Genomic DNA, 21072 nt, shown 5'->3' on the forward strand with positions numbered 1-21072 from the left:
ATAGAAAGCTTACTCCTCAAGCTGGAATTCGTGTACAATCTTCCACCCAGTAAGAACCATGGAGAGAGGCCAACTGACCAACACTGATGAGATGCAAATACAGAAAAACACAATTATGACAAATTATGTATTGAATTCGAGTAAGAATGAATGCTCTAAATGTAACTTTACACTAAGAATTTTCCTTGACTAGTAAAATACACTTTTAAAAGTACTACCTCATAAAAAAAAAAGAAAGAAAATAGTTCATGACCTTATTTAAATGACTTCTAAATTAATATGCACCCAAAAGGCTTGTGGATTTATTCTAGGAATAAGCAACAGAATTGAGTGCATCTACTAGAGATTCTGCTGCCTAAAGAGTAAATCCACATATGTACTTTAAACACAGCTCTACCTTGTTCTTTAAAATTTGGTTTTAGCTCCTCTGAGTGTATTTCCATGTTTACTGCATTCCCCAATCCTAGTTAAAGCACACAAGATGTCAATTCACAAAATAACTACCAACAAGCTCTGCAGGTGTACACAAGCGTACCTGACATTCACAAGAGCAAGCAAAAACACCATTCTGAAGCACTTCCTCCTCTCTGTATAAAACCTCTCTCTACTCTGATAACATCTGAAAGAACAGATGGAACAAAACCCAATGAAAAACAGTATCAATATTGCACAAATCTCCATGGCACCATAATCCACCTTTCATTATGGTCTGAACTGTCTGAAGTATTTGCACACAATTCGTGTTTTTAGTCTTGTGAGTGATACTAAATAAAAAATGTAGAAGTACTGAGGGAAAACAGTTCAGAAATAGGAACCGTATACAAACTAACAAAAGTTAAAAGCTGAAACAGATGACCAAATGAAGCAAAGCACCCAAATATTTTTGCAGTCCATGAAATAAAAATATTTATGCACATGAAGCACAGAACTCTAGAACATTCAAACAAAAGAGGGTATTAAGATGACAGCTCTGATCAAATAAATTGCCCATTGAAAGCCTAACTCCACAGAGACAATTACAATTGAGAGACCAGCCATAATGAAAGGCACTGCGCAAGCTAAAACAAGCACGATAGAAGTTGACGGCAAGGTCTTAAGTTGTTCTTCAAAAAGTTCAGTTCAAAACATCCCTTGCAACCATCATAGTTAACCAATTTGAATGAGATGGATTTATTTTTAACTAAATAACTATTTTGACTCAAGTCTAATTTTAGGCACTTAATCCACTGATAAAACAGTTGGTATGTAGGTACTGCCTGGAGTCACCTTCTAGCCTACCATCCTTTAGTATGTCATTGCCCCTCCTTCCATCCACAGTATACAGAAGGTACCCAATTTCTACTGCTAGCTGTGTCAGATTAGAGGACTCCTACCTTTGTCAGCTGGACCTGGGTAATGACTAAACGAGAAAACCAATCCACTACTTCCTAGCATAAGTGGCATATACATGCTGGACACAACTACAAGTTCAATCCTATGATGTTAATATGAAGAAGTTGCTAATACAAGCATCACTGTGACAAGAATGCACCAAACCTAAATATATTCAGTTTTATTACCGGTATCGGATGCAACTTGTTTCTTCTCCCAGGTTTCTAAATTTACTTTAAAAAATGTTAATTAGAACACTGTCCCTAACCAAAGCAGGTGCTGTTAAGTTTTCATTTGTCTTAAAGTCCCCTCCGCATCTTCCATTTCTTTTATGTAGCAGAACATCTGCAAATAGTTAATAAAATCTGAAATACTAAAATAGTAATAAGCATATTAACAGATAAATCACTGTGTAATAATTTGTCAATCGTTCACTTAATGTTCTCATAGTTAAAAGGGAAAGAAACTCTCAGAAGGATGACATATGGACTAAGTTCATTGGTAGTGGTGAGTTGATGCTGAGCCTGGAGTATTACCATCAGAAACTACAGAAGAAAGGTGGTTTTTTTTTTCCCCTTTATTTTTAAATCTTGTCTATATTCTTGAGCACCTCCAGTTGTGCAAGGGGAGGTTCAGGTTGGAAATGAGGAGACATTTCTTCTAAGAAAGAGCAGTCAAGCACTGGGACAGGTTGCCCAGGGAGGTGGTGGAGTCACCGTCCCTGGGGGTGTTTAAGGAAGGTTGGACCTGGTGCTTCGGGACACGGTTTAATGGGTGACATTGGTAGTAGGGAGATGGTTGGACCCGATGATCTTGGAGGTCTTTTCCAACCTTAATGCTTCTATGAGTCTATGATTCTATCAAGTATGTACAAAGACTTAGAAGAAAATTACCTTTCAATGGGGGAGATCAAATTGTCAGTAATGGAAACATATCCAATAAAATGTTAGGTATAGAGGGAGAAAAACCTTCATACAAATAAATACTAAGGCAGATCTCATTTTTGCTGTTATCTAAACAAAGAGGACCTTCTCTCACTGAATCTATTACGTATCGCTTGCAACTAGAGACCACAAAACCTCATAAACATGAGAAGTTCTAACTCAAAAATAACTTTTAACCCCCTTGCTATTTGTAAAGGAATATTGTTCCAAATATCTCATTCGGACTGGAAATCAGCAATCAAATTATTTTAGTTTCTTCAAATACATATGGTAGTTTTATCAGTAGTTGACCTTTTGTTAAATCTTCCTCAAGCCCTGCTGGTTACTCTATAGATTAAATTTATTTAGAAAGAACAGTTATATTCCCTCTTTCTTTCCTATTGCAAGGGTAAACAAGGCCAGCTTTTTTAGCCTCCTTCCCTATTTATCATTAGGGAATGAAGAGCTTAAGTAAAAGAATCAGAACAATAAATAAAGAGGATGTTATCATTTTCCTAATCCATTATTAGGGATGCTATTAAACTCTGATATTACCAAATTGAAAAAGGATTTAAATGTTTTGTCAGTAAGTTCCCCATAGTAAAATGAATCCCTGTGTTCATGATTCTGTTGTACTAATTAAACAGTTTTAACTAAAATGGTCAGAAAGTACGCACAAGCTGTTTATCACTGCTGGCCTTTGAGCTTCAGTATACTCAAAGGACATGCTACTTCAGATGCAATAATTACTGAGTTCTTACATTTATACTGAAGAGGCACAGAAGAGTTCCAACAGAGAATTTCACATTAATCAGAGCTAACAGGGCACTTATTAATAATAAAGCCATGATTGTAATAGAAAAAAACATTTATTCAGTCCAATATTTGTGGGTACTAATTCCAAAAACTGTTTAAATTGATATCAGGCAAAGTTTAGTCTCAGCTCTTTAGGGAAATTCAAGAAAAGGAATCATTTATCTGAAGCATAAGAAATGCTAAAGACAGTATTAACTATTTACCCACAAACAAAATGGAAGCACAACAGTGGTTATGCTAAGAGCTTGATAATTTCCTTAACATTTTTCTTCTTTAAAGTTCTGACGGAATATATTTTCCCATGAATTAGAAATGCCTTCAAACTATAACAAAAAGTTAAATTAAGATACAAACATTTAATTGTAGCTAGAACGCATTTCTAACTGAAGGACAAATTATGGACAACTAACAGAATCTAATCTTCCAGGTGCATTGTACACAATTCCTCATACATTTCTGGAGCATGCAAATGGTTCAGAAAAGCTATGTAGCTCAAATCTCAATTTGAGAAAAAAAATCTAAAAATTCCATAAAGATCAAACACTTGCCAAGGATGCAAGAAAAAACAATATATACAAAATAATATATTCAGCTTCATTATTGTGGCATGCACTGAAAATAACAAGCCTCACATCAGATCACCCCAGTTACGCAACTTACCAGGCTGTTATTATATCACAGAAAACTCCTCCTCATTAACATGACATACAAAAGAAAATTAGCTATTTTTAGTAAGGTTTTTGCATGCCCTTCAAGCATTAGTACAGAAGTAAAAATGCAGAGGCATTTTAAAAATGCTGGTTGTTTCAGACTACCAAGTTTGGAAGGTTTAATTTTGCGTCAACTATGGTCTTAGACTGAAAGCTAGTTAAAAATACTCAAAAATTCGTTTTTTTGAGTGTGTATTAAGAGACTATAGAGGATCATATACCTATTTTAGCTACATAACTCAAGTTTATGTAATGCTTCCTCTGCGTACGTACTGAAACAGCTGAACAGCATCAAAGTGATAGAGGCTATGAAAATTCGCTGTTTCATCTTTTACACATATATAGTTGAATGTTTATACATACAAAATGCATACAAGATATGCACGTTTGTTTAAACTGATGACAGACCACTACTTTCATGCAACATGGTTAATTTAGGATTGTGTGTACAAAATTACACTACAGCACTTATTCAGTATCCACTACAGACAACTAAACTAGATGCTTAAAACAAGTTAAAAATATTTACCAGAATAGAGTTTTATTAGAGTACCACAAGAGTTTACTGATGTCTATTTTTGCCTCTGTTTAAAAAAAAAATTAAATCACTCAATTACATCAGAAACCAGTTTCTCTTTACCCTTCAAATAACCTTTAGGGTTATCCATCTTTATGTCTTGATAAGGTATAAAAGATCATCAGTTCCAAGAGAATGATGGCAACAGAAAAAAATTAACTGGATTTAATCGGACAAACTCACTGATAGTCTGCACAGCATGTCTTTCCTGTATCCAATCACAACTAAAGCATTTGCTAGATATGAGTAAAGTGTAAAGTGACACTGTGCTATTACAATTGTCATCAGTGAAATTATCTTTACAAGTGAATTTCACATTCTTTAAGACAAGTTGCAATGATCATACTCCAGACCTTCTGGACATTACTGACCTGAATGCAAAGAAGGATATTTCATTTCTAACTTGCACAAAGGATGTTAGAAAGGGGTTAACAACTGTTCTTGTACATATGGGCATATCCTAGTTGACTAACTAATTTTTGAGGATGCTTAGATCTCATTTTGAGTAGCCAGGAACAAATATGGACAACAGGTAGATAGTCAGGAAAAAATGCTGGGCCTGACTCCCCACTCAAGTCTAAATTGCTGAGTACCACGATACTCAAAACCTACAAAAAAAAAAAAAAAAAAAGCACATTCTACTCCTAAAAAGTGGAAGTGATAGGTTAATAATCCCTAATGACACCTAGCATGGCTGGGGAGAGTTTTACTCATTGATGCCACCATGTGTGAAATAAGCAGTGCTTCAACGAACAAAGAATTTCTTTCTTCAAGCACAGGATTGTCCAAAGGGTCAAATTAACCTTGAGAGGTCTGTCTTCATAACCCAAAACTTACTATTCTTTTCCTGGTTTAAAGACAGAAACAAGCTCAAAAACATCAGAATATTTAAGCTAGTTTGAATATTTTTAGAGTAACAAGCCAAAAGTAGCAACAAAAGTTGCACATTTTCTACTAAACATTTCACACTATCTCACAAGAACCAACCATCTTTTTACTGCATGCCACATGTATATAGAGCACTCTCTGACTTCTTAATTTGCAAGAATTTAATGAAATACTGACAACTTCAAGGACTTTCTTCACAAAAGAATTCTTGCACACAGAATCAAGAAATCCTACACCCAAAGTTAGACAAGTGTTTTGACAGTAACTACTAACTCACTTTTCCCTGCTTATTTACGTTATATTTGGTAATTAACTGTCAGCCAAGCGTTGAGCTACTGCACCCTTGATTTCTGGAATAAATGCTTAATTATAGTTACAGAAAATAAAACCCCATTCTCTTCCTTCTACCCCATGATCCCAGTACAGAAGGCATCAAGTTCTGTAAAAACTGCAACTGATAACTAAGGTAGTTATTCACAAAGGATGAATTGTGAAGTTATTTAACAAAAAGATTTCAACAACTAAGCTATGTTTTAAAAAGCCAAAAAGTAATACAACACATTACAAAAGTAATACAAGACATATACAGTTATTTAAGCAAAAAGCTGGTCAGATTATTTTACAGAACAATCACATTACACAGTTCCTCTCAAGAATTCCAAGGAGTTCCAAAAGAAATGGTGTCTTTAGCATGGGTGGGGATATGCACGTACACATATGTATACATTTAATATTGAGGAATAAAAAAAAGGGAAGGGAAGAGAGACTTTGCACTGACAATGCAAATTCTTTGAACATTTTTCCTAGTATGTGTATTTGATCTCAAAGGCAACAGAACAACTTGGAGAAGACTAAAAAGGGAAAGGAGGCATTTATCTAAACGTTAGTTCTGAGTAGTGACCTGCATTTAATTTTCTCAGTGAACTATGGCATGAGGTTTTACTTAAAGACTTGTAACATTCTAAGCAGCATTAAAATAATAATGGCCAATTTGGAGAGCTGAATCCAATAATCATACAAAGAAAGCCAAGAAATATGCAAGTGTTACCTGCATTCTTTGCTGTTCTGCTCTTTCCTTGGCTTTATTCAATTTCAATGTGCAAATGATTCATTTGAACCCTGCATTCCTCTATGATGGAGGAGTAACATAATTTCTTATCTTGTCCGTGATCAGTGGAAACGGTTGGGGTACGTTTTGATGGGACTATTTTTCCAAACTCTTTTAAGAAATCATTCAGACAGGAGAATTCCAAATACTTCTTTCTAGAACAAAACCATTCTCCCTCAAAACCATACAGGTACAAAAGAGCACTTGGACCCACTGGAGACTGTAACAGCTGAATGTAGGCAAGCCGTTTCACTTGGGGGGAGGGGGAGGGAGCACTGGGGAAAACAAATAAACTTCTATATGCAATAGAGCTGGCTACACAGGTATGGAACAAATGGTAAGCACCATCTCTAGAAGACTTCTTATGGGTCTCTAGGCACTGCTACTACTGACTTTTAGAGATATTCCAGGAGCAACGTACACTGTCCCAAAAGCTACTTTCCTCATAAAACTCACTACAGTGTGTCTCACAACTGACTGTACTGAACAAACAAGATAATTCAGACCTTAAATATATTGAATTATAACCCAGATAATCTTCAACCACTCACCTTTTTCTTTACTATGTACCAAGCCACCAAGCATTACATATACAGCTTCTCTAAGAGGTACCTTGTCAAAAGCAATACAGGGTGATCCAAGGGTGGCATCACAGGAAATTTACACAGAGACCACAAGGATCAAAATATAAATTTAGGGACTAAAAAGATATACTTACATCTGGATATTCTTTTACAGGCACATATAGTTTCTCTTGTAACTGTACAATAGGTCCCACAGCATCTGGTAATTCTGCACTTCTCTTCTCCGTACTACCATTTAATGTGTCGTTATACATGTCTTTCCGTACTCTGCTAATTTCTGTGGGGGGAAAAACGTATATTATGTATTAAATACAGTAACAGTTTATAATCTAGCATGACAATCTTAAGATACGGGAAAAATTAAAAAGACAGTTTATTCTTTTTTAATGAGCATGACTGTAACAAAAACTTTTTTTTTTTTGCAGCCGTCATCTTAAGTGTTTTATCCATGTCTGTAAATTTGCTGCCTACTCATCCCTGTTTATGAAATTCAGCTATTCAAGTAAAAGTCAACTGCAGCTCCTGAAAACTCACAAAATTGTTCACGATTTTAAAAGTGTATAAAAATAGTAATTTGTATATTTGTTATTTTAAGGCCTCTGGTAAGAAAAAAGGGGGCGTGTTGGGTTGGGAGGAGAAGGAGGGCAGGAATGGTCAGAGAAAAAATGGGGCGGAGGGCAGAGAAAAAATCCTCACCCAACACTAAAAAAAAAATAATAAATGCAAAAATGCAGCTATACAGTAATACTTGCTAGCTCATCCATAGCAGTTGGAAACGCAACAGCGCACATGAGCAACGAGGCATCCGCCAGCTCAAGGAAGCAGTCACTGAGCACACAACTTGACAACAAACTAGCAAGTAGTCCTACTGGCTGCCCTTGGTATGATGATGAAGAAGTCGAGAAGTATGGTATCAGAGAGCTGGGCCTATATAAGCAAACAGATAAGGACATAAAAAAAAAAATCCTCTTTCTTCATTACAAAATAATTAAAAACTCCTCAGTGTCACTAGGGAATGTCAGAAGCGGATTTCTAAGTACTGTCTCTACCAATTGCACCTGCATTACATACGCCTACAGATGTTGTGAAATACAGTAGACCAAATATAAACAAGATTGTTAAAATAGATAATTTAGCTCAAACACTGGTTAATTTCACTGAATTTTAATTTCAGAATAGACAAAGTCTTCCCTTATTTAACCAAGTATATTTTACAACTTCGTATTTCATTTCTAGAGCTGTTAAAACTAGATTTTAAATCACCACTATAAAAGTAAAACAAAATAGTTCGTAACTAAACTACAACTAGTATAAAAATCCTCAATTGGTTTATTCCAGCATTACTGAAGGACTACTTTGCAGTGATGCACCACACAAGTTCCAAACCAAAAGCTAACATCTAAACAGGCATTGCTCCAAAAGCAGTAAAATTAAGACATGAAAGCGGGGGTTGTAAAGTAAAACCAGACATCAATAATTCCATTCTTTTAGTCAGAATTATTACAACTGCTCACAAAATGTTAGGAATTAAAATAAAACTGAGAAAGAAAGAGAGAAATTTTGTTTTAATCTGATCACAGGAAGCCACAGAAACGAGAAGTCACTTTAAACTCTAGCAGCAAACAAAAGATTAAAGGAATTTCTGTTTCATAATCAAGTTTTTCTGCCAAGTGATTTATAGCTGAGATTCTACCACTTCAGGAGCCAGGAGAGGGGGGAGGGGGGCCTGAGAAATGACAAATGGATTTCTCATATGCCGCAGACCTAGTTCTCAACCAAATTATTCTGAATTAATTTTAACACACGTACTCGGCATATTCAAGAACAAGTTGTTTCTCCACTGGAAACTGACATACTCAATCATGTACACTGTATAATGATTTGGTGGTTAACACCTGTTTAGAATGGAGAACACAAATTTCATCATCACATAATCATAGCTCAAGGAAAAATCCACAGCTTCTTCTGCATTGACAATTTTGGCAACAGGCGCAAAATCTTCAGAACTCCAAGCAGTATTTATACTGGCTGCAGTATATAAAGAAGTTCTTTAGCACATCTCTTTGAACAAATATTATTATCTTTTGGCAAACTTGGTTTCCTTTCCATTCTCTTCAGATTTTCCATTAACTTATACTACACTGGAACAGGCTAGGCTGTCTGCCTAAGTTTTGAAGCGTAAGAAGCAACATGGTTGTTTTTATTTATATTTGGCAGCTATGTAGTAGTTGCACTGAATATTGGTTGATGAGAAGTTTAACGTGAGCCAGCAATGTGTGCCTGCAGCCCAAAAAGCCAACCATACCCTGGGCTACATCAAAAGACGTGTGGCCAGCAGGGTGAGGGAGGTGATTGTCCCCATCTGCTCAGCTCTCTTGAAATCCCACCTGGAGCCTTGTATTCAGCTCTGGGGCCACCAGCACAAGAAAGACGGGGATATATTAGAACAAGTCCAGAAGAGGGCCACGAAGATGACCAAGGCTGGAATACCTCCCCGATGAAGAGGGGCTAAGGGTGTTGGGGTTGTTCAGCCTGGAGAAGAGAAGCCCCCAGAGAGATCTTACTGTAGCCTTCCAGTACCTAAAGGGGGCCTAGAGGAAAGCTGGGGAGGGACTCTTTGTCATGGAGTGTAGGGATAGGACAAGGGAGAATGGCTTTAATCTGTAAGAAGGCAGGTTTAGATTAGGTATTAAGAGGAAATTCTTCACTCAGAGGGTGGTGAGGCACTAGCACAGGCTGCCCAGAGAAGCTGTGGATGCCCCATCCCTGAAGGTGCTCAAGGCCAGGCTGGTGTGGTGGGAGGTGTCCCTGCCCATGGCAGGGGGTGGAACTGGGTGGCCTTCAAGGTCCCTTCCAACCCAAACCATTCTGTGATTTCACTTTAAATTAAGAACTAACATTGGATATTCTTGTCTGCACAGGAAGAACATGTATTTTAATCTTTCCCTTGCAAATTACAGCTGTGGCAGATGAGATCCAGCCATTCAGAACACACCCAGGCAGTCTGCCAAACTCTGGCTTTTGTGAAAGAAACCCAACCCATCTATCATGCTTCGTGTTACATATAGCTAATACGCCTATCAACGCAGGGTCTTCAACTCCACTACAGGACCAGGCACCTGAAGTTTTCTTGTCTTTGCATAGCTAGGGTTGTCTTCTCCCCCAGCATTCAAGCCATTGCAAATACTAACAAACATCAGGACAGGGATAGCTGCAGTCAGCTGCATCAGTTCAGTATTGTCACCATAGGCTGTGGTTTCCTCTCCTTGACATTTTATCTTCACTCTTGCCTCAGACACTTTTATTAAGATTTCAGAAAGATATTCAGGAGCAATAGGTAAAATAACAAATGTTTTCCACTTTTTCTTCAACTGCTGATCAGGTCTCTGAACTGCCCTTTTGTGAAGCTGTTGTCTGGTAGCTTCCTTTCACTTCTCTGCTATTTGAAAGAACTGAAGGGCTACTGCTTAAATTATAAGCTCATGCTCACCCGTTCTCTCATTCTGCTGATTTCCTTCGCATCATTGGTTTTTAACTATTAACAAAATGCAATCTATTTTCCATCTAACGTGTTAGTCCAGCCTATCGCAAGCACTCTCACAAATACTGAACTCTGGAGGTTATTTAGCTGCTCCACATTGCACGTGGGTTCGTCTAAACTCACACATCTTCAAGACTTCCCCCCCTTTATGACTAACAGCAGATCTATCATCTACCTGCTTCTACCTTATCGAACAGCCTTCTTATCCTAACAGCCTTCATGCCCATACTCAAAGTATAGAATTTTGATTATACGATCTTTCTTTTTCTTCATTAAACCAAATGCAAGCTTTACATAGACTTTTGACTCTCTTGCAACTTTGCCAGTCACTGTAAGCAGTTCTACTGCCAGCTTTGCTTTACTCCTGTATTTTCAGCACCTCCAACAAGAGCCTGTTGTAAGCACAGGAAGGTTCCAGAACACTTATCGGCGGCATGTCAGAAGCGCTACAAGCTCCCCTTTTGCCTCTAGCTAGTATCAGTTTCACTCTGTTCTGAAATACTTAAAAATCTGAGAACAGGAAGACTGCACAAGTAGGAAGGTCACTTCCACACAGCACTACTTCTCTCTTTTTTTTTTTTTTTTTTTTTTAAATCAGTTCAACAACAAATCAAAGAAAAAACTCAAGTAAAGGAACTCAAGTAAACAGCTTTTTATTTAGATTTATTTCACGTCACTTCTTACACACTACCAAACAGGTGTCTCAGCTTCTCAAAAGTTTCTTCGGCACGTGTCTCGTGGCATCACACTTTACACATTTACATGCAAGGCTTTGGCTTCTCCATGTTTACAATTCTTTACAAATTCTTGCACCAGAGTACCTCACAGGGAGCCAACTGATTCAAAAATAAGGCAGGCTTTATTTTCAAAGTCAACATCTAAGCACAATTCTAACTACTTTATCTCTATCTTAACACCGTAGTGGTAATTATGTTCTATAACACTCTAGGGATTTAAGTGAGTTAGTAAGGAGAGATACTTAATTATAACAGCAGATACGGCTAAAAAAAAGCATACAGCAGCTTCACCATACCTCCAAAAACCATAAGCTCTACAAATGCACAACTACACCTCCCTTTGAAAAGATTTAAGTACCCATCTCTTCTGCAAGCAAGACCTCTGATGGAGAATTGCAAAATCCATGTTATTAACCTTTAACAAGTCTTTTTTGTACTTTTAAAGTGACTTAAGTTCAGCAGTAAATGACAGATTTGCCTTGCTCACAGCAGGACAGTAGAGGAATAGGCTCAGAAAAAGACAAACTGGTTTCAATATAATTACCTTGCTCCACTTTAATGTGGCATGACATAATCACCTATGGTGGCAACGACACGTTTTGACCCAGAAAAAACATTTTTTCCCTATGTCCCTTAAAACTACAAGTAATCTTTTCTTTCCCTCATTTAGTGATAGCATTTTTCACTCTCTAATACCTAAGACGTGACCCAAGGCAGGACCCACTGTTTAAACCAACTCTATTTGTCTGCAGATGCATACTTGTTGGACTTCATGATACTTAATGACAAACGTTTCTTCCTGCTCTTGAGTACAGGAAGGACTGTGTACAGTTGAACGTTTGTCACCACATTAAGAGCCACCGAAAAGTTACTGCTTCTCAGCTGTCAATGAACATACCCTTTGAGTAAAAGAGACTACACGGGTGCTTAAGACTGTTGTACTGCAAAGGAAAATTGGTTAATTTCAACCACTTAGCAAGCAGATTCCCAGAGAAAAATACTGAAAAGGTTCAACTTCTTCTCACATCCTTTTCTGAGTTGCAAACCACCCTTACCTGCAGTGCCTACAGCCATGGAATTTTCCATTATGAGGACTTCTGAATTATAAAGCTTTATCTTTTGGGAAAAAAATCAGACCTACGCACTGTTTTTAAACAAATTCCTCACTGCAGTTTAAACTAGAATTTGAAGAACTGAAACAAATATTCTGAGGTTAATTTGCTCAGTTTAACTACTGACATTTAGACAACTGAATCAACGCAGCTCTCAGGCTACGATCCTTTTCGAAGTCTAACACAACACAAGCCTTCATTGCACACAGAATTTAACATTTCTGTCACAGAAGAGCCACTTCTGTCATTCTCAATTTTTACAATGCACAGCAAATGGGAGTGGAACAGTCAACAGAAAATCCAGAAGTAATCAAATATTTGTCATCTTATGACTCAAATCACCATGCTTTCTTGAGGAAGCAGAGTTCCACAAACTTGAAGATTCTCAATCATCAGCTGGTTTCACAAAAAAAAAAAAAAAAAAAAAAAAAAAGATATGAGCAAATTTAAAGAAGTTAAATGTTTAAAAAGAAGAGTGAGGAAAAAAAGCTATGTTTATATGGCTAAAAACATGTACGGTTCTTGGGTCTTAGTGATGCATAGATCCAAGTTTCAGGTTTGTATCTGCTCACAGAAATCAAGTTATGCCTGACATATCAATGCCACCAAACTTTGAAGCATGGCATAATTTTATGTCGTTAGACAGGAAAAGATCGTTCTTACAGACCATGACACTAAGAACAAGTGCAAACAATGCTTTCAGTATTTCCACAATAATTTTTGTGAAAGATTAAAAATTCTGAAAGCTGCTAGAGAGTACTTCAACAGTTCCCCTCAAATTCATGTGCTGATCTGCATTCACTGAGCTGGGAGGGCAGGCTGGGAAAACAACTGATTCACATTCCTTCCTACTAAAACTTACTTTATTTTTTAATGTGAAATACAGGTGTGTGCAAAAGTTATTTTTGTAAAGTCTTTTTACTGCGTAACTCCTGCTAGATCATCAACTCAGGTATTTAAAACAATATATTTGTTTAAAATTTGTTTATAAATTTTTTCTTGTTTAAAAAATGTGCATTTTTTGTTGTTGTTTTAATACATGCAGGTATTTAAATAATACATTTTTTTCAATTATTTTTCAATCAGGTCAACAAAAGCGTTACAAACATTCAGACTTACAGATTAGCTTTTGGAAATATCTAAATTCAGTGAATTTGGATCCAGGGTTTATCATGACAGACAACCCATTCCATAATGTTCCATTAAAGCTCTACCCATAAAGTAGATGCAACTAGATGCCTTTATTTTTGAAACCTATCAACTTCCAACTAGCCTTCTGTAATATATTGCTTACTTCAAGCAGTATCCAATAATATTGCAAACAAAGCACCTGAAATAACTTAGCTAAAACAGAGGAAAAAAAGCAAAAAGTATATACCTATCATATTCTGCTCTCATTGAAAATTTTCTAAAGACAGATGGACTTGAAAGTGTTCTGATGGTGCAAACTACAAAATAACACACGTGGTAATGTTCTCCACTCCCTTGTTGACACAGCACATAGCAAATTTTAGTACAACTTACCGTGCAAAATAAGAACTAGAGCCAAAAAAAAAAGTGACACTCGCATTTGCGCACTAAGTTCACCAGCACCTCATCTCAGAAGAAATGAAGAACAACCTGTAAATTCTGGCATCGCCACTGAGAACATGGCATAGGACATTCAAGCAGCAGGCTCACACACACACACTTACATTTCAGATTTCAACTCATCCTTTAATGCCTTGTGAAAACTTTAATTTCTTCTCTTTTGTTCCTCTGAGCTCAATCTAGCAGTACTTTTCTGATGATTAAACTGTCACTCCAACAGTAAGTGGTCAGCACTTTCAACAATTTGTCAGTAGCTCAGCATCAAAATTCACTCATTTCTTTTGCTAGAAGATCCTGCAAAACTCTCTGTTTTGGGCAGCTGTAAGTTTCATCAAACTGATTTCAAAAGCAAATAGAGCATGCTCATCTTTTCTCTTTGTATAAATGTCAAAAGAAAGCTTTTAAGTGCTTTATTATTGGTGTAAAACAACTCATGTTTTCTAATCTAGCAGTTTTAATACGCTTACTTGGCAAAGAAATAGTTGTTTTTATTCATCACAATTTTAACAGTCTTCACTGTTAGCGCTACTGCTGTTTGCTACTACTGCTGATGCAGCAGGAATAGCAGCGCTAGCAAAGAACCAAGTAATTTTTAATGTTGTGCCACAGGGACCTGCACCCAACATGCATCATCAGTACAGAGACTAAAATGTTGGCACAAGCATTTACTCTATTCACCCATTTATCAGAGAAATGCCTGAGCATTAGGCAAACAAGATTCTTGCCTTTCCTTCAGAAACTAATACAGAGGAAAACCCAAGATTTAGAGAAACATGATCAAGAAGCACTGAAGCGGAGAAAACAGATGCTTTGCAGAAAACAGGCCACTTCTGACAAACATTCATACATCAGCATTTTTGTTTCGGAGCATGTTTGAACACTGACATAAACTAGAAAATTAAGAACAGTCTTATGCACCTGTTGCCGCTTCCTAAAATTTGCATTTATGTTATTTGATACAATACAAACTTTAGAAAATTAAAAAGACCAAATTTAGTCTCCTCCTTCTCTTGGTAAACTCTAAAAGCTATATATGCGAGGTGAAGTCCTTTGTCTCCTCACTTATCACTACTGTGCTCCAAAAAGTATCCTTAACAACATCAAAATCAAAGTCCCTAACTGGAGAGTTAAATGAGCCTTTTGGCCGTCTGCTTGCCATCTTCAGCTAACATCATCTATCAGCTGATGCATACTACCCACCCACCCAACGAGTACCTCTGCAGAACTGAAAGATTCTCAAAGTGAATCGTTAGCTGGCAGAGAGAAAACAGCACCTCTACAATAAACTTCTGAGTCAGAGAAATTCAGTGTTTCAAAAGTCAGCATTAAAAATCAGGAAAATGAATCCAGAATACTCATCTTTTTAAGTGTCAGCACTATTAGACCAAGCTTGCACAGTACCTCAGAGTACGTGAGCATAGACCATCCTGCCTGTTAGGAAGTTTCCTAACATGGGTCAGATTAGCAGTGTCACCTTCCAAAATTTTTCCACAGGTGAAGTCCATCAGCACAGCACAACCTTTGAAGTGGATCTAGATGATCACATTAATATGAGGCTTAATTATTACAGAACTGGTTCCTTTTACAGCAAATTGCCCAAATAGTTAATTACAAGTAGCGTGGTTATGCATACACCACACTGCCACATTTATTCTGGTTTCCCCCTGCCCCTCCCAGCCATTAGCTGGAATCAAACGTTCACTAACCACAATTATTAACAACTCAGATGCCTTTGATGCAGGAGAATCAGCAGTAACACAATCTACTGATCATGAACAGAAGAAAGGAGCCACCCATTCCATGAGATTTAAATAAAAGTGTTATTTGTTGCCATTTGAAAGAAAAAAATCAGCTAAGAATATCAGCTCAAATGGACACTTCCATGTTTTTAGTTCACCAGACAGGTATTTTCTAGACAACAAAAAATCTTTACCCTGGCTTAATGTTTTTGAAATCGCTCTGTGAACAATGCAGACTGAAAGGTCTACAACAGAGCTGCTCTTCCCAGAGACTGTCTAACAGAGGATACAGTGCCCATGAAAGACTGTTCCACATCACCTACATTCAAACCCTCCCATTCATGAAGTCAACTGCTGACCAATTTCTACAGGTATCTTCAGCAAATGAAATAAATTGTATTTATCTTGAGCGACTACAGAATGGAATGGGATGCTCTCCAGATAAAGTAAGACCTGCACTCACTCAGAAAGCATACTGAGCACTTCAGAAAACAAAAGCTTAATCCTCATCGTAACCCGCGCTGTCAGCACAGAAATCCCGCACACTAACCTAATCCCATGAGTATGTGCAAGGAGTACCCAAAAGGCAAGATGCTATTTCACAACCTTTAAAGCTAAACAAACTAATTTAAATGAATTCCTGCTTTAGACCCTTAAAAATAATCAGTTTTGAATTCCGTGGAGAAGAACTAGGATCCTGATCTCTGATTTCTGAGTTACTTAAATGCCAGTTTTGTTTGTGCTTGAACTGAGAGGAAGTCAGGCAATGAAAGCTACTAACAACAACTATTGGAAAGCACCATTACACTCCTTCCTGCTTTCCAAAGTGCATCCTGACGCTGACCGTTTTTTCAGACAAAAACAGAAAGGCCATGTAGGTTATTCTGTCAATCTTTGGCAACCAACCACAACCACTTTCCACAACAACTACACAAAAATACTCCAATTGCTAATGCATTCTTTGTCTTTTGTATGAATGGGGTGAGTGTTTTTTTCTTTTTTTTTTTTTTCTCATCACCCAAAACCAATCAACTCTTCTAACACTGTAAAGTCACAGGAATCTTCTTGTTTCACCAACTGTTTTATTAAAGCCAAAACTTCCTACATCCTCCACATACAAAAAGCAATCTGAGCGAACATAAAACACTGTCATTAATATAAAGAATCCAAGAGTTGCTGGAAAATGAAGATGTAAAACCTATGTTAATTTTTCACAGAACTTTGTCTTCTCCTTGTCATAAAAAGCAACGTTCTACAATATATGCACACAGCGACCACCTCATACATCAAGAGTTACCTACCCGGTCCATAATTCTTTATCAATAGAGTAAAAAAGGATAGTCAGTATTAGCTAATTAGTCGTGAAGAGTTAATTACAATTATGCATTCTTTATAAAAGTTACACTATACTGCCATTAAGATGCTGATGAAGAGCTTTTATCACCATGGATTTTGCAACTAAGTTTTTGTACCTGTGATAACTAGAAACTGAGACCCATAGTTACTAAATGAGGAACCGACTTAATACTGCAATATATGAAACACCAAGAAGTGAGAAAGCAAATGTTTAATGAGCAAATGACTCAGTTATAAAGTGAACATCTCCAATTCTAACCTGCTACCGCATCAAAACAAAGCTTTCCCAGTATTTACAAAAGCAACGTCTCTGCATATGCAAAGCGTTATTTCCTAAGAGGCTGCTGACCTGATGGCTTCCATCACTTCCACTGGAATCTACCCCATTTGCACAGGCCAGACCAGTTCCTCATTCTTTCTTTTTTTTTTTTTTTTTTTTTTTTTTAAAGCTGGTCATGTACAGCAGTAACACATTCTCATTTTTTAAACACGCTGCTCCCTATCACATGGTTTTGCCTTGCACTGCCCTATGCTGACATGAAAACGTGGCTCTTAATCACAAGATAAAAAGAAAGGTAAAAATTCTGGTTGACAAGTGCTAACACTGACATCAACAAGTTAGTCATCTACCACATTAAATACATTAACTATTGCACTGCTGATATTAGAGACATTATCAAGATACATGATGTAACTTCAAACAAACTTTTGAGAATTGGAAGACTTCCCAGAGTTAGGCAGTACATAAACAAAAATCTCCACTTAATCACAGGGAACACTTTATTAACACAATACATAAGCAACAATGCAACTTAAGTAATTTGATGCCTCAACTGACCAACCTAAAGCTCTAAATCAAGTATTTCCCATTTGTGGTAGAAGATCATATACGCCCAACATATCTTGTACTATTTATTAAGTTACAAAGCTTAATTTGCAGACATCAACTCTGAGTATAGCAGCAGCCAAGTATTCTTTTGTGACAAACTGAATGGTTCTCGAAAAACTTGATGGATAAGTCTAAGTTGTTATAAATTTGGCTTTAGTAGGTAGAAGAGACTTCAAAGCAGACTGCCATCAAATCAAGTTATAAACCTTGAACAAACAGAAGATCCACGAATTTTGTTTAAACTTAGATTTCAAAACAGGTGACGTGGATGAGGTAACAAAACTTGTTAGCAAAATCTGAATGGAAGAGGTCAAAGATAAATGTTGGAAAGAGAGCAAAAACTGAAAACCAAATTGGAATTACAACAAGCAAACGTTCATGCAGGAAAAGGCTCCCAAGTTTAGTTCAAGAATATTCCAGTCAGAGACATTAGTCTCTGCCAAATTTCAGATACTGTTGAAAAATTTGAAGTATCAGAGCAAAAGTCTAAAGCATAATAGAAATTTACCAAAGTTAGTTTGTTAGTCTAGCACTGTCTGTACGAGAGAGTACTAAAGAAAACAGAGCAGTGCTAATTTGAGTTTCATATGCAACACTGCATGGAATTTAGCTAAATTGCTGGAAAGGCTCTTCAAGGCACAACCTAAAATAAAGTGACAACAGCTGTGCTAAAAGTAGAACTACATAAAAGGAGGTTGACCAAAGCTGAAAGAAAAATGTCATAAAGGATGAACTAAAAATGAATTAGTGAAAGTGGAATCTCACTCTGAGTAACAATACCATTGTGCAAAAAAACACAAGGTCCTCCTCCCCAGTAAAGAACATTGTTTGAAACTGACAGGAGGAAAATATCAATCAATCTCAAACCAGCCAGGAGACAGCAGCAGAACAGAAAGCACCACTGATGTAGCTCCGTGTGGTGTTTTCAAGTAGAATTGAAGAATTACATGAACAACTCTATTAAAATGCTCTATACAATTCTGGTACAAAACAATACGGAAGATACGGAAGGGTATTTGTGTAAAAATACAAGGAAAAAATAAGGAGGCTGGCTTGAAAAAAAATGAACAGGGGAGGATTGCTCATTGCCATACACTGATAAACTGTCGCCAGTGTGAGTTTAAAGAGCAACATCTGCTATAAAATTATACAGATTTGAACTGTCCACGGGTTAAGTTTATCAATGAAAAAATACTCTGAATGTGATTCCGGAACAACCCACTGTTATGAGTAACAGCATGGGGGAAAAATACACTGAAAATGGTCACGTTCTGGTTTAGCAGTATATGATGAACAGCTTGGGAAAGGAATTCCTTGCACGGTCTTTAGATTACACCAATACAGACAGGTTGCACACCAAGAAGAAAATAATTCTGCATCAAACTGTTTTGACCTACTCTTATCATATGTAAGCTTACGTTACCGAACACCTTTTTATTTTAAACACCGGTGTTAAAATGCATTCATTAAAAGCACTATATATGCTAATAGGTAAAGTTTTACCTTACTGCAAATTATAGTTAATTATACAAGCAGAACAGAAGTATATGAGAAGTATAACAAGTGAAAAGTGTTAGTATTGTTATGGCAGGACTAAATACTAACCAAGATACTGAAAGAATGAAAAAAATGCTTGTATTTATGCTAGGTAGTATATAAAGAAACTAGTACTACTAAGAAAAGTCTCTGAGTTCCCCTATTACAACTGTTGAACAACTTCAATTTCACATTGAAGTGATTAAGATAACCAGTCAGCTTTGAAATGCTGCTCATTTTTCATCAAACTAAGGTGGGGGGGGGGGGGAGGGGGGGAGAAGTGTGCTTGTGTTCACTGCAAATGCATACACCTGAATAATCTCCTACAAGACAAATATACCTATGTAAACACGGCTCTCCAGGGAACTGAAACCTGGCAACAAGCTAACTAAATCTTACATGAACTGAGGCCTAACTTCAAGGTTAAAAAAACAAATAAAAATAGGCCAATGTTTGCAATTGTCATTTTTACTAAACCTGAGTACTTTTCCAGACTCAAACATGAGTTGAAACGAAGAGACATATGAGTATACTAATCTTACTGTTATCCATCCTTTTGTCCTGTGCATTAGTTCAGCCATCTGACTCGACACAATACCAGCAGGCAGGAAATCAGCAAGGCAACTAACTTTTTCTAACCGTGCACAGCAAGCAAACCTTTGATGAAGAGAATCAACTACCACTAACGCATCAACCTACAACAAAGTGGAAAACACAAAAATTGCTACTGAAGTTTCTCTTACTGCACTGAAACTTACTAGTATTCGCTCTATAAAAATATTATAAAAATATTTTTATTCCACATAGCAAATGGAATGTTCAACACAAACCACAGTTGGGTATATCAAAACATACCCCATCTTTTAAAATTTGATTCAAAAAAAAGTGAAACTCGACTACAAGGGAAACCTCCATTAAGAGCAGCATTTTTTAATACTATGACAAGTTCCCATACCATAGGTACAGAGAGATTCACAATCTTTCTGCTCCTTTTTTGTGATCAACAGATGCTCCTCGCTTTTGAAAAACTCCATTACCTGCTCTATTATTATTAGCTGGATTCTCCGTTCAATACACTGAACCACGCTCACTGCCTTCAATCATAAAAGAGCTTTCATTAATAATGAGGCTACACATGGCTTGACTACTCTGTGAACAGTAATAAGCATTTGGTTAGTGATATTACTTTTAATTCCATATTACTATTCAGAATAAAGTAGACTAGACTGCACCTACTGAGAATCCTTTTTTTCTGCCTTATGTACAGTACCTGATTGGCATGCAACACCAGGCCCGCATTAGGCAGATGAGCAAACTGAAATCCAGCCTTAGTAGATAAGACAGCCCCAATCCAAGCCCCCCTCTGTACTTTGGCCAGTACAGGTCAGAACTACCCTGATGATATTTCCATGAAGTGCACCACGTCACAGCTGCTTCGTGTCCTTTGCCACAAGATTCTAGGTGGTGCAGTCACGTGCAGCTACGTAGGCTGTCACAACAGCAATCAGCTAAAACAGAGCTGAACAAAACCCACAATCTTTCCTCGAAGGCATTAACTGCATTCTCTCCGGAAAAAGTGAAGAATATTTCTTGAC

General features: G+C 37.0%; 1 protein-coding gene across 9 annotated transcripts in view; it reads right to left on the reverse strand.

Moving 5' to 3' along the window:
- The window catches only part of QKI (QKI, KH domain containing RNA binding), a 160995-nt gene that overhangs the window by 116230 nt on the left and 23693 nt on the right, over nucleotides 1–21072 (reverse strand). For all 9 annotated transcript variants that reach the window (XM_082757508.1, XM_082757510.1, XM_082757514.1 and 6 more), the window contains exon 2: nucleotides 7112–7254. In XM_082757508.1, the coding sequence (XP_082613634.1) occupies nucleotides 7112–7254 (143 nt within the window). The remainder of the gene's footprint in view (nucleotides 1–7111; nucleotides 7255–21072) is intronic.

This window comes from Aythya marila (assembly GCF_965140915.1).
Source record: "Aythya marila genome assembly, chromosome: 3".
NCBI classification, from domain to species: Eukaryota; Metazoa; Chordata; class Aves; order Anseriformes; family Anatidae; genus Aythya; species Aythya marila.